The sequence below is a fragment of the Cupressus sempervirens genome, chromosome 3 (assembly GCF_028749045.1).
Source record: "Cupressus sempervirens isolate cs-2001-9-10 chromosome 3, ASM2874904v1, whole genome shotgun sequence".
NCBI lineage: Eukaryota > Viridiplantae > Streptophyta > Pinopsida > Cupressales > Cupressaceae > Cupressus > Cupressus sempervirens.
The window spans coordinates 402,482,972-402,498,150 of NC_143120.1; the positions used below are offsets into that span (position 1 = coordinate 402,482,972).

The following is a 15,179-nucleotide window of genomic DNA, read 5'->3' on the forward strand; positions in this document are numbered from 1 at the left end:
TTTTGGACTGTGCAGTTATTACCAGAGGTTTGTAAAAGGATTTTCTCAGCTTAGTGCCCCATTAATGGATCTGACAAGAAAGGGTTCCTTCCAGTGGAATGAAAAAGTACAACTCACTTTTGATAAGCTAAAAGAAGCAATGAGCACTTGTCCTGTACTTGCATTGCTTGATTTCGCTTGACCTTTGATTCTAGAGTGCGACACATCCAGAGAAGGCATTGGTGCGGTACTAATACAAGATAGATACCCCATAGCCTACGAGAGTAGGAAGCTTACGCAAACAAAATGCTTATATTCCATTTATGACAAAGAGATGTTGGCATTGTACATGCTCTAGCCAAGTTCCGACAATATTTGGTGGGTGCCAAGTTTGTTGTTCGTATGGATCACAATAGTCTGAGATTTTTTTTGGAGCAACTAGACTTGAAGAAGAGGCAACAAAAATGGGTAAGCAAGGTTCAAGATTTTGATTTTGACATTGAATATGTGAAAGGAAAGAACAATGTGGTTGCAAATGCTTTGTCCAGAAAACCTACTATCTGCTTACTGACCCAGATTTCAGCTGATTGGAAAGCACATTTGTTGGTAGAATATTCCAAAAACAAATTTCCCTGTGAGCTAATGGATGGCAACACCTAAGATGATCGGTACAAAGTGGTGGATGACATCATTTACTATAAGAATCAGATATTTTTAGTGTCGAAATCCAAATTGAAGTTAGAAAATCTTGAAGGAAGTTCACGACTCACCCTTGGCAGGACACCCAAGCTTCCTCAAAACTTACAGACGTCTCAAGGAGAGATGTTCATGGAAGGGTCTTAAAGGAGACGTATTGCAGTATGTAACAGAGTGTGTGGTTTGCCAGCAGAACAAATCCAAACATACTCTACCCGTTGGGTTACTGCAACCTCTGCCAATTTCAGAACAGAAGTGTGAAAGTATCTTGATGGATTTCATTACTGGACTTCCCAAGGTGAACGGAAAGGATTGTATTTACGTAGTGGTTGATAGACTGACGAAGTACGCACATTTCTTTGCCATCTCCTCAAACTTTCAGGCCACATAGTTAGCCAATCTTTTTTTTAAATAAGTTTTTCGTCTGCACAGGTTGCCCCGAAACATTGTCAATGATCAAGATGGAAGATTTATCAGTATCTTTTGGACAGAACTTTTTCAACCAGCAAGAACAAAATTGTCGCCAAGCACTAGTTATCACCCTTAGACAAATAGACAGATGGAGATTGTGAACAAGTGGCTTGAAGGTTACCTTCGGAATTACATTTGGGCACAACAACAGGTGTGGGTCAAATGGATGCACCTAGGGGAGTATTGTTACAATACCACTTATCACATGTCCATCGAGATGGCACCATTCAAAGCACTATATCGGTATGAACCCCTTTCCTTCATCGACATAGTTTTGGGTGACAGTCGCACACCAAGGGCGAGGGACGAGCTTCAGGAGGGATAGGACATACTAAGATGAAGGAAAACTTACAACAAGCACAGGATCAACAGAAAATCTACGCCAATAGACATCAAATCGAGAGAACTTTCAAAGTGGCAGACTTGGTCTATCTCAAACTTCAACCATACCAACAATCCTCATTGAAGAAAAAGGGGAAAGAAAAATTGAAGCCACGATTTTACGGTCCTTATCGAGTAGTTCGCCGCATTGGTGAAGTTGCCTACGAGTTGAAACTTCCAGAGGGGAGTCGTATTCATAACATTTTTCATGTCTCCTACCTTAAGAAAGTTGTGGGACAGAACATCACAGTAGCAGCAGACCTTCCATTGCTCAACGAATAAGGAATGCTTGTATTGCAACTAGCCGAAATCATCAAAGTACGTGAGAAGACCTTGTGGAACTGCACGATGAAGGAATATTTGGTACATTGAAAACACTTGTCGTTGGACGATGCGATGTGGGAGGGCGAGCACATTCTACAGCATCTAGCATTGCATTTGCTTGAGGACAAGCAAAATTTAGGACAGGAGGACTGCAATATTCTTGTTATAAAATAAATTTTAATTAAGCTATTGCATTTGGGCCAGTTGATTTAATATATCTCGAACCCATTTTTATTTTTTTCTGTAGTTGGTGTTGCTGTCAACTATCTTTGTACACCCTCGGAAAGTTTTCCCCAATGGGTATTTAAGCACAACTTGTAAGTAGTCATTAGATATGCAATTTGGATTATTTTCTCTGTACTGCAAATTCCTATTGGGATTCTCTATTGTTCCCCATTTCGGAAGTGAAAGATCTTCCCTTTTTGGTCTTAGTGGGATTCAACACTCACCCTATTCCATTGTATGGCCTGCTCAACACCCTTCCGTACAGCATATTTGCTCATCCTCCCACCGTACGGCCTCTCCCTTGTCGTGCCTCCTCATTTGGCATTCATACCAGATCTCCACCTAGCCGTACTGCTCCAGTATATTGTACTGCCTCCACAATAGCTCCACCTGAGTGACATTTTCAGTATCTGACAGAGAAAGATCATTTCTAGAGAAGCCATAGGGAACAGGATCATCACATAATTGAATAAGGTGGAGAGGGACCGATAATCTCTAAATAAGCAGTAATATCTCATAGTAGGTGGGGCACCAGAAAATGAAGTGAGTCCCCACTTCTGCCTCCACCAAGGGACATAGCCAACAAATTCGGTCCTTCCTATTAACGTATTGATCGGTCTAGATCTAAAGTCTATGAGAACCCACCCAAAAGGAACCCAGGGTGATCCACAGAACGTGGCTCCAACATCGTGACAAAATAACTTGTGTGTGTAATAATCCCATCTTGAATATCCAAAAACTGCTCAGCGTAGAAGGTTGTCCACGGACATAACTCCCCCAAGAGGATTACTCAAGTCATGGCAATATATCGTCTATAGATGTCCAGTTTGACATGTCCATTCAACTCCTATTGTGAAGGAAAGAGGTGAGCTTGAGCATCCATTAAGAACTAAAGGGGGGGGAGGTTGTCAATCCCAATCCCAATCAAACCTAGCAAAGTAGTGGCCTGAGCGTAACAGCAACGTGCCCTAGTGGCAAAGTTGACATCAACTATGGCAATTGAAGAGCAATAGGGTAGATAAGAGTAGCGGTGTCAACCTGGCATGGAGTCTACAAATCCATGAAAACAGTGGAGAAGTCAAACCAAATCAAAGATAGCTCCCAGCCTAAAGCGGTGGGCCCCAGACTCAGCAAGGATAATGTTGTGCAGAGTGGGTCAATGGCATCTGATAATCCATCAGAGGAGTGTCTGAACCCACTTGATAAAGGCCCAATCCGAATCAAGGAGGGAGAGACCCCACACCACGAAGCCATTGAGAACAGTCAACCTAACTAAGGAGTTCAAAAGGGGCAACTTGGACCTAGTGTTCAGAAAATTATGTCCGAAGCTCAGTCTCTCCAACATGGAAAGGGAACCCATTCCTCTGTCGATCTTACGTTGAATGGTTGGTCTCAAGCTGAAACAAAGTCTAGAGAACTTAACCCCAAGGTAAGTATAAGAGGATGCAGTCTCAACCTCATGGTCATGAAAGTAAAAATGTAGATGTAAAGTCTTCAAGCGGTTGAAGATCATGATCCGAGTCTTACTCAGGTTCACAATGAGCTAACGTAAGTCACAAAAGGATGCCAGTCCATCCAGAAGCCTCTAGATATCCTCTAGAGAGGAGGCCATAAGAATTACATCGTTGATGAAGAGAAGGATGTAGCTGATGACCTGATGTAAGTAGCATCCATCACCGAGGAGCGAAGAGTCCCTGAGAAAAGCCTCAAGCTCATCGATATAGATGTCGAATAAGGTGGGCAAGAGAGGGCAGCCCTACTTCACACCAATGGTGCTCTGAATAAGACCGGAGAAACCCTTTGGAGACCTGAACCTGCCCTCAACAATCTCATAGAACCTCATAATAACTGTTAGTAACATCTCGGAAATCCCAATATCACTAAGTCTCTAGAAGAGAGCTACCCACAGGATGGAATCAAAGGCCTTACAAAAGTCCACAAAACAGCAATAGACTTTTGTCGAGCAGTGTCAAGCGTCCTCAATGATTGCAAGTAGGGTCAAAATATGGTTCATAGTTTGATAGTCTGCACAAAACCCAGACTGGCCCCTGGCCCGACAAAGTCTTTTGTTAAGCACTCCGGATAAGATAGTGTTCAAAGCTACGGCATAAAGTTTGGCAAAAGTGTGTTCGATCATGATGATCTTGTAGTTGTTGGGGTCAAAAGTGGCTCCGAACTTATGTATCTAATAGATCACATGCCTCACCCAAGACTCGAGGAAACCAATGTACACCACTCTGTTATAGAACATGGGAAGCAAAGAGCTCAAGACCAAGATGCCTAGCTTGAAGAGCTTAGCTTGGAACACTTCCTCATCCATGTCCCTACTGCATATCATGGATCTGATGGCCTCACAAATCTTGGAGGTGGTGAGAATGTGGCAATGCGAAAGGGGGGTGAGGCAAATAGAGGGTTGGCAAGGAATATCATAAAGCGCTGAGGTATGGCAGGTGAGAGAGCGTAGGTCAAGGGTGGATGTCTAGGGGATGTCAAGGGAATAACATGCACCAAAAAGCTTGGGGTTGCGGATAAGCATGTTACAAAAGCATCTACACTGGGAAGTAATGAACAACCATTTCTTTTGGTGAAGGAAGCGTGGTAAGAGAGACGCAAATGAGTGTAGGAGGGGGAGCATGTACCAAAGGCAAGTGCAAAAAATGGTGAAAGTTTATACAGTCGTCATCATACCATTGGTTCATAGAGAAGGCACTATGGCATTTGGGGCTGAGGGAGGAAGGAGCGGTCCGGAGTGTCGACTCCTAAATCGTTAGGGCCAATAAGTCGAACATGGAAGACACCTAGCTACGAGGTCGTGAAGCGAACAGGGGAGGAGACGTCTAAGATGGAGGATGAAGAGGTCCTAGTCAATCTCCAGGAGGTGGAAGAGGGTGCAAGGACAAGGCACAGCAGGCAAGGGTTAAGCGAGAGGGGATGAAGAGTGGGGGGGAATGTGTAATGTCCCCATTAGCTGCTAGCCTCAGATTTCAGGGTTAGCCTAATATTGGACCCTCGTAGGCTAATGAGGATGGTCAGAGGGTCTTCTGAAGATTAATTCATCTCCCACTTTCAACGATTTATGGATTTGGCCTTCGTTCGATGTCATTTGGACTCCATTTGCGATAGTTACTATGTATAGTAAGTCAGGGGTAATAGAGATGGACCCTTTCTATTTTTAAAAAGTGTATTTGGTCACATGGGGAATTATGAGGAGAGATTCCCGTTTCAGACGGCATGGCAATCAGACAAGTATTTCAAGAGATATTAAAGTTCAAGTGACTTAAGTGATTTATTTAAATATTTTAATGTTATAAAGTTATAAAGTTACTTAAGTGACTAAAAGACGAAATTGGCTTTTAATCTTACATTGCCTAGTTGTTTGTGTCTTCCCTCATATCGAGGTTATAAAAGCATGGAGCTATATTGGGATGGACACCACAAATATATGTTATTTTTCTAAAATCCTAAGAGTTGCTTAAATTTGACCGGATAGTTCTTAAGGACGAAACCCCTTAAGGAAAAAAATTAGACTAGATGCAAACCTAGTATCTCACATTTGCACTTCAGAACTGTGATTCCAAGTTGATGCATTGAAGTTTTACAAGGAGTGGAAGTTCAGCGGCATGAGAGAAAGTATAGGTGTTTGAAGTCATTTCAAGGAGATGGTATGTACAGGTCAGTATTGGCATTTTGTGTTTGGATGGTAGAAATAGAAGTCAGTAAAATTCCATAGCTGAGGGAATAGCAAGAGCACCTTGCAGAAGCCCATCTACAGGTGTTAAGTCGCTCAGATAATATCAGCACTTTTTTATGGTATCAACACGATAGTAACACGGATTCACGAATGACTATAGCAGAAGGGAGTCGGTTATATAACAGCACCTCAGTAGACAGTCCATGCTTGGACGGCACCAGTAAGAGCAGTTACTCACAGCCAAGGAGGAGAATAGTAGAACTTCACAGGAGAGTGGGCGAAGGCTGGACGGTAGAGTGGACAGTCCCCTCATAACCCTGTTGGAGTTGGAGATCCCTGCATTAAACCAGTTCTGTAATACATTGCATAGCATTCACTGACAGTGCTGAAGCGACAGTAGCAAGTTCGATGTGACAAGTGGGAGCTGAACGCAACAGGGAGAGAGGCTTGTGTGAATCTGCAAGTTTGTATCAGGCTATATCGCGGCAACAGTGCAGACGTCCATCATCCAACAGTCAAGTAGGTTTGTTCCTCCACATAGACAGCGTCACTACAGTAAGCAGGTATCAGGGTTAGTGTGCAAGAGAGCATTGGTCTAAAGAGGTATCGAAGGGTTGGGCCAATAAAGGTAGCGAGGATCAGTCTCAAACGGCAGTCCTAGCTCATTTCGGGTCTGCATACATCATTCCAGGTGCACTCTATTGTATTTCATTCCGGCATATTAGGACTGTAATTTGTGGTAGCCAAAGAAGTATTTCATTTAAGCTCGCATTTCAATTAACTGTATCTGCCAGTTCTTGTATTAGAAATATAAATATATATCAATGAAATAGCATTGTCATTCTTGACCACCAATGGTATAATTATCTTGGACCATCGGTGTATCAATTGTTTTGGTCAATATATCATCGGTTTAATAACAGTCCCAGCTAGAGTATCTCAGGAATATCAGAACTTTCATCTTTGGGGTTACATACAAACTGTTCGTAAAAATGTCACTAGATGAGTTTTGAATTTTCTACAGTTCCGAGGGTTGGGATATTACAGAATGAATCACAAGACTAAGGACGGCATGATCGGCAAGCGAGAGGCGGGAGGTAGTAAAACTATGAACAGAGGGAATGAAGGAGGCATGGGTAATCACATAGTCCACCACACTAGCACCACCACAATGAGGCCAGCAGGTAAAGAGCTTGGAGCTAGGGAAGCACAAAAGGCCGTTTAGAATCACGAGCCCAGAAGACTAACAAAGCTGAAGGAGGTGGTGACCATAACAGGATAGAGGCCCACGGCAATCCTCAAAAGCATGCTGCAAGCCCATGCTAGCAGGGTCAGTCCTTGTAATTTGGGTAAGATCAGTTCCATGGTCATGAAGAGGTGTCTAAAGGTCCCTAGTGAGCGCATTGAAGTCCCCAAAATAATGATATCACCCATAGACTCAAACATGGAGATGCAATCGTACATGTCCATAAAGGGGTCCCCGTCTTCGGTGTTGTGGATGGCACATGGCAAAGAGATGTGGAAAGTGACAAACAGCCATGAAGATATCAATGTGATGGCGGGCAACTCGCATTACCAATGCAGATCCACAGGAATCTAGCATAGGTATTGGAGTGAACAATCAAGATAGAGCTGAAGAGATCATCCCTGGCTAAACAAGCAACACCACCAGAACTGCAAACTCCCCAGAAGTGTGGAACTCCTCCCTACAAATAGACAACCAATGGTAGTCGGCATACCCAAGAAGAGGAAGGACGGGGATCTCATGAGTCTAAGTAACAACCATAATGTTTACAGACCCCAGCGCATCCTGAAGAAGACCAGGAAAGGACCAGACAAAGTCATTCCCATTCTAGGAATTAATAAGAGAGCAAGAAGAGGTCTCACACTTGCGTAACTACTGGCAAGACCGTCATTTGGCCATGGGGGCTAGTCTGGATTCCAAACCTCTAGGGGGAGTCATGAATCAGAGCTCTGAGGTTCAAATCACCGCCTCCACAACCAGGTCCCTGACCTGTTTCAACTCTATCACCTGTGATCTCATGAGATCCTCATCGAGGAAAATTTTAGTGGGAAGAGTAAATAACTTCCTCTTTGCCCTAAGAGCCCATAGCCTGTCAAAATGAGAGAAGAATCAGAGGTAGAGAGTATTACACGAACCAAGCCAGCATTTATCCAATGTAATATCGAGGATACAAAATTGGTCAAAAAGGAAGGAGTGACTGGCTGAAGTGGAGTCCATCGAGGAGGTGGGAAGGCCGCTAACCCGCAAATTGAGTTCACAAGCATGCCTCACCCGTTCATCATTAATCTTCCCTTAAACCAACTTCTCAACACACAAAAGTGGTGTAATCCCAATATTGTTGCACAAAGAAGCCCAAGTTTTAACTTTTGCTTAGTTTTGGTCAATGGGGAGGAATGTTGAGCTAAAAATTCAGTTTGTTTATCCTTCATGGTGTCTAACTTTGCCCGTTGCCCGATGCCCAAGACTAAGTTGGACTTGATATCCGTTGTTTCAGTGGTGAAAGTAGTAGAGAAGCTACTCAAAAGAGCTTGACTGGAATCAATCTGCAATTTGAGCATTGAGATTGTTTTGTGAGAGTCGCCACATTGTCTTTCAAGGTTATGTTCCCAGTTCCGAGCTTTAGCAGACGTTCTACCAGCCTTATAAGTCAGAGACAGAGGTGGCTGAGAAGGGGGAGCTTCAGCAAAAGCTGAGAAGCTAGCTGCAGCAAACAGTAAACCACAAAGCCTAAGCAAAGACGATCGAAGCCAACAAATAGGGAGTTCAAAAGACAAACACTTGGCAAGAAAAAGACAGATTGAGCCACTAAAATGCAAAACACTTCCAAAACAGGCTTGCACGCATGCATTTCCTGGCAGCAACACACAGGTGCCCTAAATTGCCCGTCGTGCAGATCAACAACCAAAAATTAAATAGACAAGGGTTTTAAACACCAAAATCGTTGATCAGGATCAAAGAATTTTGCAAGGATCAACACACCAAAATTGCGCAGGAGCTATACAAAGATTTCCGCATAGGAAACAGAGAGAATCTTTCAGTTTTTCCAACAGAAAAAATCGTGCAGGTGAAAATTATCTTGTGAATCATCGCGTGGAAATTCCTGCAACATCTATTCACCGCATGAAAAGCATCACGTCACTATTCGTCGCGTCTGTAAATCGCGTCATTGATCATCAGAAGATTTTGTGTGATAAATCACATGAAGATTTCGATTTGTAAATCACGCAAAGATTTCGTATCTGTAAATCGCGTGAATATTTCGCGTGAGTGATGATCAAAAGAAATTCACGCAGGAGACAAAACCACGTGAAGAAATCAACAGTAACGAGAAGAAAACTGAGATCGCGCGAAGAAACCTAAGAAATTTAAATTTGCAACAATCAATAAACGTGCCTAACAATTCATACTTGCACAGGAGAAGAAAATGAAAACTCTTATCAAGGATGATCGCGCTGGAACATTTGCAACAACTTTAAATAATTGTGTTCACAACTCACTTTTCCCACTACTAGTGAAAGCCATCACCCTTTATGAATGCACTGCAAACAATAGTAGAAAATAAATGTTACAAATTGTTTCCCAATACATCCTAGGTGCCTTTGTACACTTTCCAAGGATTTGGAGCAATGTTATAGCATTTACAAGGTAGATGACACCTGAATTCTAACAGAAAAACTCTTTCAAAGGATTCAAGGACTCACTAGCAGCAGGAAGGGGAGAGCTTTACCTCTGAATCCAGATGTTGATAATTCTGTTCTGAATAAGATCGTTGAGAAACAAATACATCTGCTTCGGATCATACTGTAAGGTCAAAACTTAATCTTGAGAACTTAGATTCTAAAGGGATGTATATGCGGTTGGCCTCCCCAATATATACGATCGCCTCTACAAAAAGGTTTTTATCCCAGAGAATTTCAATATAATAATTTATCTTCTAGTTCTTGTTTTAGCTCACCAGCCATATTGTTCGTCCCTGTTGATGATGAAATCATTTCTGAAAAGCATGGTAAATTAAATGATGATGACGATTTGCATAGCATTGAGAATCATGTAATGTGTCTTGCTGGATGTTCCAATAAAGCTTTATTACACCTTCTGATGCTTTTGAGAATTCAGGACCCAGTTTGTTCTTCCAATGGATCCCTTTCAGTTAACAGCTCAAAAATGACAAACTTGATCCTTACTGTTCACCCACAAAAACCTAAAAGACAGCAAAGAATTAAAAGTTCTAACTGCAGTTTCATACTTTGATCCCCCTGAATCAAGATCATTAAATCCTTTCTTTTTTCTTTCATGCTAGAAAATTCTGTTTTAATGTTAACATGTACTAGGAAATTGACATGTACTCTTATAAACTCATATAGCAACAAGATGAAATTTTCAAGCTGCTGATATTTTTAGCTTTTTATCCTTGAACTGTAGTCCATTGGCTTTTACTTCAATAGTAGAACAAAGAGTAATACATACATACAGGTAAAGAAAACTTATGTCTTCCGAACACTCCAATGCCCCCCTCTCTCCTTGAAAACAATTTACATTATGACCAACATAGAATTTTACAAAATTAAAAATAATACCGACACATTGTCAAGATGCTTATACAAATGCCATTTAATATCATTAGAAAAGCATTGAGAATAAGTTATAGTACAGAATAGTATTATTAGACTAGCATAATGACAATATTGCCATGCAAATGTTTGGGCATAGGATGCACCAGTATAGATATCAAAAGGTTTGAAACATTCACAAATTTAGCTTTATAGTTTTTGGATGAACCTTCCGTATTGGCAATGATGACACAAAAGTCATGATAGCAGGCTGCTCATTTGGCAGGACAAACTGTCCATTAGGTTTATTGATATCCGAGCAAACCTGTAAGTATAACCATTGAAAACATTTCACATAAAAAATTAGTAAATTCCAAAAGCATATTTCTAAGAGGAGAAGGGCAGATCAGACAAGCAGAGATATCAAAAGGCAAGTCATTTCCTTGGCACAAACATAGAAGCATACTATATATACATTGGAGTGAACATGCTACAAAGCTCTATTCAATTTTCCTGATTCATGTACTTGCTTGCCATTAAGAGACCATAATTACACAAAAAACTTTAGTGGAGCATCTCTTAAACTAATACTGGGCATTAAACAAAGAAATTAATCTGAAGCCTTACATGGTCATTTTTTAGAATGATAAAAGACAGAAAGCTAAACTGCAGATGTTGAATTAAGATCCAGCACATTGTGATGAATCACGCATATTTACAAGGGAGGTGCAGGATGAAGACCATCAGCACATACTATTTTTCACACAAGCCATTCTAAGAAGACCATTCTAAAGAAGGGGGCAGCCTTCTCTGTTTTTTTTACTTTGGCTACTCTCTTGGTCATTGACATTCTACAGATCCATGAATGGTCTCAGCAGCAGCAGAATGTTCTAAAAAAATTATGACCACAAGAGATGAACAGTCTTTTGTTGGGCTATTGACAGAATGACCATTAAGGGAGGGTATTAGAATATTTTTAGTATCTTAGGTTCTTGCTATATTGAGCTCGTTAGTCAACGGTCATTTCGACTTTATTTTTAGTTATCTTAACCTAGTCAATTTTTAGACGCCTTTATTTAGACAACTTTGCTTCTTAGTTAATATTTTTTATAGCATTTGCAAGCTCTATTTATTCGTGTGATTTGATAATAAAATAGTTCCATTTTTTAAATTTTCAAATATACATTAACAGTTCATATGATAATATTCAACATTGATTGTTACAAATAAAATTAGCAAGGAGGCTCTAATCTTCATAACATGGTTGTGTGATTTAAATGGAAAAATTAAGACAAGTTTAGTATTTCAACAGAAAAATTGAAATCTCATATACAGACTTGGACTTAAGATCTCTCAATTTGTGAATAACCAAACATATTTATAAGGGAGGTTCTATGACAAGAACTTTTACAAAAAACACATTCAAACTTCAAAACAAAAAATATATATAAATCCTAGCTCTTTTGATACATTAACAGAAGAAAGAAAGAAATATGAAAAAAACAATTCAAAGAGTTTGTTTCATGCTTGCAAAAGCAAAAATGAAGAAAAAATTGAAAAAACCTTGTTTGCAAAAAAATCCTCTTACGATCTTCTTGGCAGTGAACAGACACTTGTAAGTATGTAGCAAACACAAAGCAATCATTACATAATTTTCAAACATCGTTCTTCAAACCCGTTTGTTGATTCATACCCCCAGTACCCACATTATTTGCACACAAGCCATAGCAAGAACTTGATAACATTCAGATACTCAATGCATGACACTAACGCAGGTGCACACCTAACTACACCCTTATTCTACATTGATTTTTACATATAAAATTACCAGGGAATCTTTACTCTGCTGGACATAACCATGGGATTTAGAAGAGAATTAAGATCTGCAGTACAGAAAACTCTAGTGGGTCTGCAGCAATTGCTTAACAGAAAAGGAATTGATTACCACTAATTTTCTTTTATTTATTTTTTCATATATGGCAGCTAGTTTATGAATGATGACTTGCAATGATGTAACAGAATTTGCTAATCAGAGTAAGTTTCAAAAAAATTATGCATTTCTTTTCAAGATCATTTACAACGGCACAATTCATAGGAAACTTGGATAAAGTAAATTTGCATTATTAAAAAAATGCACCACAAACTCTTCAATATTGCATACTACATATAACCTGAAAATGAAATGAGTATAAACATGTGCAGAGCTGGAAACCGTAACACTGAATCTAATCATCAGTTTAACCATTCTGGCTCAATTGATGCATTCACCAAATGATCCAAATGATTCTTATGTCCCTCCAAAAATGAATACTGATTTCTATGCAATCTCAATCCTGTTATATATTGATCTATGACTTTGTCAGGGGTTCCGAGTCATAAAAATCAATCCAGAAAACATCCGACAGCAAGCTGGGTGCTAAATATGACAAGGGCGATTCCATAATAAATTTCCAAACACCAATGGAAGCCTTCAATCTGCTGGATATCACTACGAATAATTTATTAATACTCAAGTGCCTCAAAGAAGATGATTTTTGGCAATCAATAGGAAAATTTACCCTCTGAAATTTGAAACGACAATGGATTGATTGAAAGTAAAGTAATTACAAAGGAGACAAAGGTCCTTTAATAAGGAAATAGAAAGACAATGTTTCTAAAAAAGAAAATTAACTAAGAGAGGAATTAGAAATATATAAACTATCTGACACACCGAAAATAGAAAATTACTAACTAAACTAACTGGAGAACTTATGAGACTTAATGACCATTCTAAGCTAAATAATAGAATAGTATTCTAAAATCCTCTCATAATGGTCAATTTATTAACTAACTACCCTACAGAAAACTGGACAGAATCTGAAGGCCATTTGGCCATGAATGCATAGAAGGGTGACTCCTCTTCAGAATGTTCTGCAATATGAGCATGCTTGAAAGACCCTCCACAGTTGGACTTTTGATCAGACAACCACTTTATACAAAACTGTTGTATATGACCAAGTTTGCCACAGAAGTGGCATGTGATGTTCCTCCTGGAATTCGCATCAAATTTGTTGTGTTCTTTCTACTGAGTGGACTCACCTTTAATCTTGATGAGAAGGGTACTCCCCTTATTTAACCAAACACAAACAACACAAAAGAGAAGCAAATAGAAAATTGCAAGAACATAAACATTTGCTTTCTATTATCTTCAAGGAAATTAAATGACATTATAAAATTCTAAAGAATAACTTGCTACAGCCACATGGACCTTATTACAATAATCTGATACATAGAGCCACAAAATACCCTTTTGGTACTGAGCCCGAAATCCACCTTCATTCCTATATATGTAGCACCTATAACCACCTTAGAATTTTCTAGAAAGCTAAACTCCCCCATTTTGGTGCCCAGCAGTCCAATTTCCCACCTAAGTGATTTTACACTCTTTCTTTTTGTATCAATACTTAAGTCTTGATGGCACAACTTCCAAAAGCCATAACTTTTGAACCGTGTACTCGATTTTCTATTATAACCACTTTTTTGAAACCTCTCAAAGCACTCCACAACTAGGACAAGTTTTGACCCCTCTGGGTGCCTCTAAGGCATTCAAAATCGAATTTATAATTTTTGTACCATCCCATCAAAAAAAAAATTCAATATCTTCAAAATCAGACTTGATCTTGCCACAAAACATTACTAGCATGCTTATATCCAAAATGAACTTCCAAGGAAGTAATAAGAACAATCTGTGTTCAAAAGAAAAACTTATTAAAAATAGCTACCACCTGTGACTGCAAGGTTTAGACACATTTCCCACCAATATAATGTAGTTGCCAACATCTCTTTTTGGGTGACGCAAGATTTCTCTTACATTCTACATGTTCCAATATCAAACATTCAGGGTAATTTGAGTAGTGACCTTGGCACATCTCAGGGGTTCAAAGGAAAACCAAGGCAAACAACCTCTACTTTTGATAGCCATGAGAAATCTTCAACAGATCGTCATTTCCATTTAACCAAGTACTCTTCATGTTTATCCATTTCTTGTGCCTCTACCCACACAACTATACAAGATATCCTCTATCTCTTTTGCAGCTGATGTAGGTGCTGGAATATTCTGTTGTACTTTGCTATTTCATCTTCAATACTTCCTTCAATATACTCTATTAAATCTAAAATATCAAACAGGCAAAATATTGAGTTCAATGGGTAACTATACTTCAAAAGCATTTCCTGAATCATTCTTCTTCAAGACTTTGCATGGTCCAAACTAGTTCATTTTCAACTTATCATATCTTCCCATTCAAAATTTATCTTTTCTCAAATGAACCATGACTTCATCTCCAATCTAAAATTCCTTTTATCTCCTTTTTTTATCTGCCTTAGCCTTGTACTAAATATTAATTTTATTAATATGCTTCTCACCTCATCATGTAAGTTCTTTAGGTGTTTTGTGAAGCCTTCAGCTTCAATGCTATTTTTTTCTCTTTTGTCCAAATTCCTTAAAATTGAAGCATTTATAGGTCTACTTCTATATAAAATCTAGAATGGTGATTTACTAGTACTCCAACTAAAACAATTATTGTATGCATATTTTTCCTATGCTAAAACCAAATCCCACCCCTTCAATATATCTCCTAACAAGCAGCTCAATAGTTTCCCCAAACTCCTATTCACTCCTTTTCTCTACCCATCAGTCTTTGTATGGTGCACTGAGTTGGACCTCAAATTTGTATTAAGCTTTTTCTACAATGTCCTCCAAAAGTACCCAACAAGTTTAGTGTCTAGATCTGAAACTATGCTGTTTGATAGGCCACATAGTCTCGCCACTTCTTTGAGAAACAATTATGCCACATGA

The 15,179-nt window shown here is 39.4% G+C and overlaps 1 protein-coding gene across 14 annotated transcripts in view; it reads right to left on the reverse strand.

The window, feature by feature from the left end:
• LOC149566708 (DNA/RNA polymerases superfamily protein) overlaps positions 1-15,179 on the reverse strand; it is a 136,676-nt gene that overhangs the window by 98,672 nt on the left and 22,825 nt on the right. For 11 of the 14 annotated variants that reach the window (XM_089820023.1, XM_089820026.1, XM_089820024.1 and 8 more), the window contains exon 7: positions 10,572-10,667. The exons of the other annotated variants lie outside the window; for them this stretch is intronic. In XM_089820023.1, the coding sequence (XP_089676149.1) occupies positions 10,572-10,667 (96 nt within the window). The remainder of the gene's footprint in view (positions 1-10,571; positions 10,668-15,179) is intronic. 14 annotated transcript variants of the gene reach the window in all.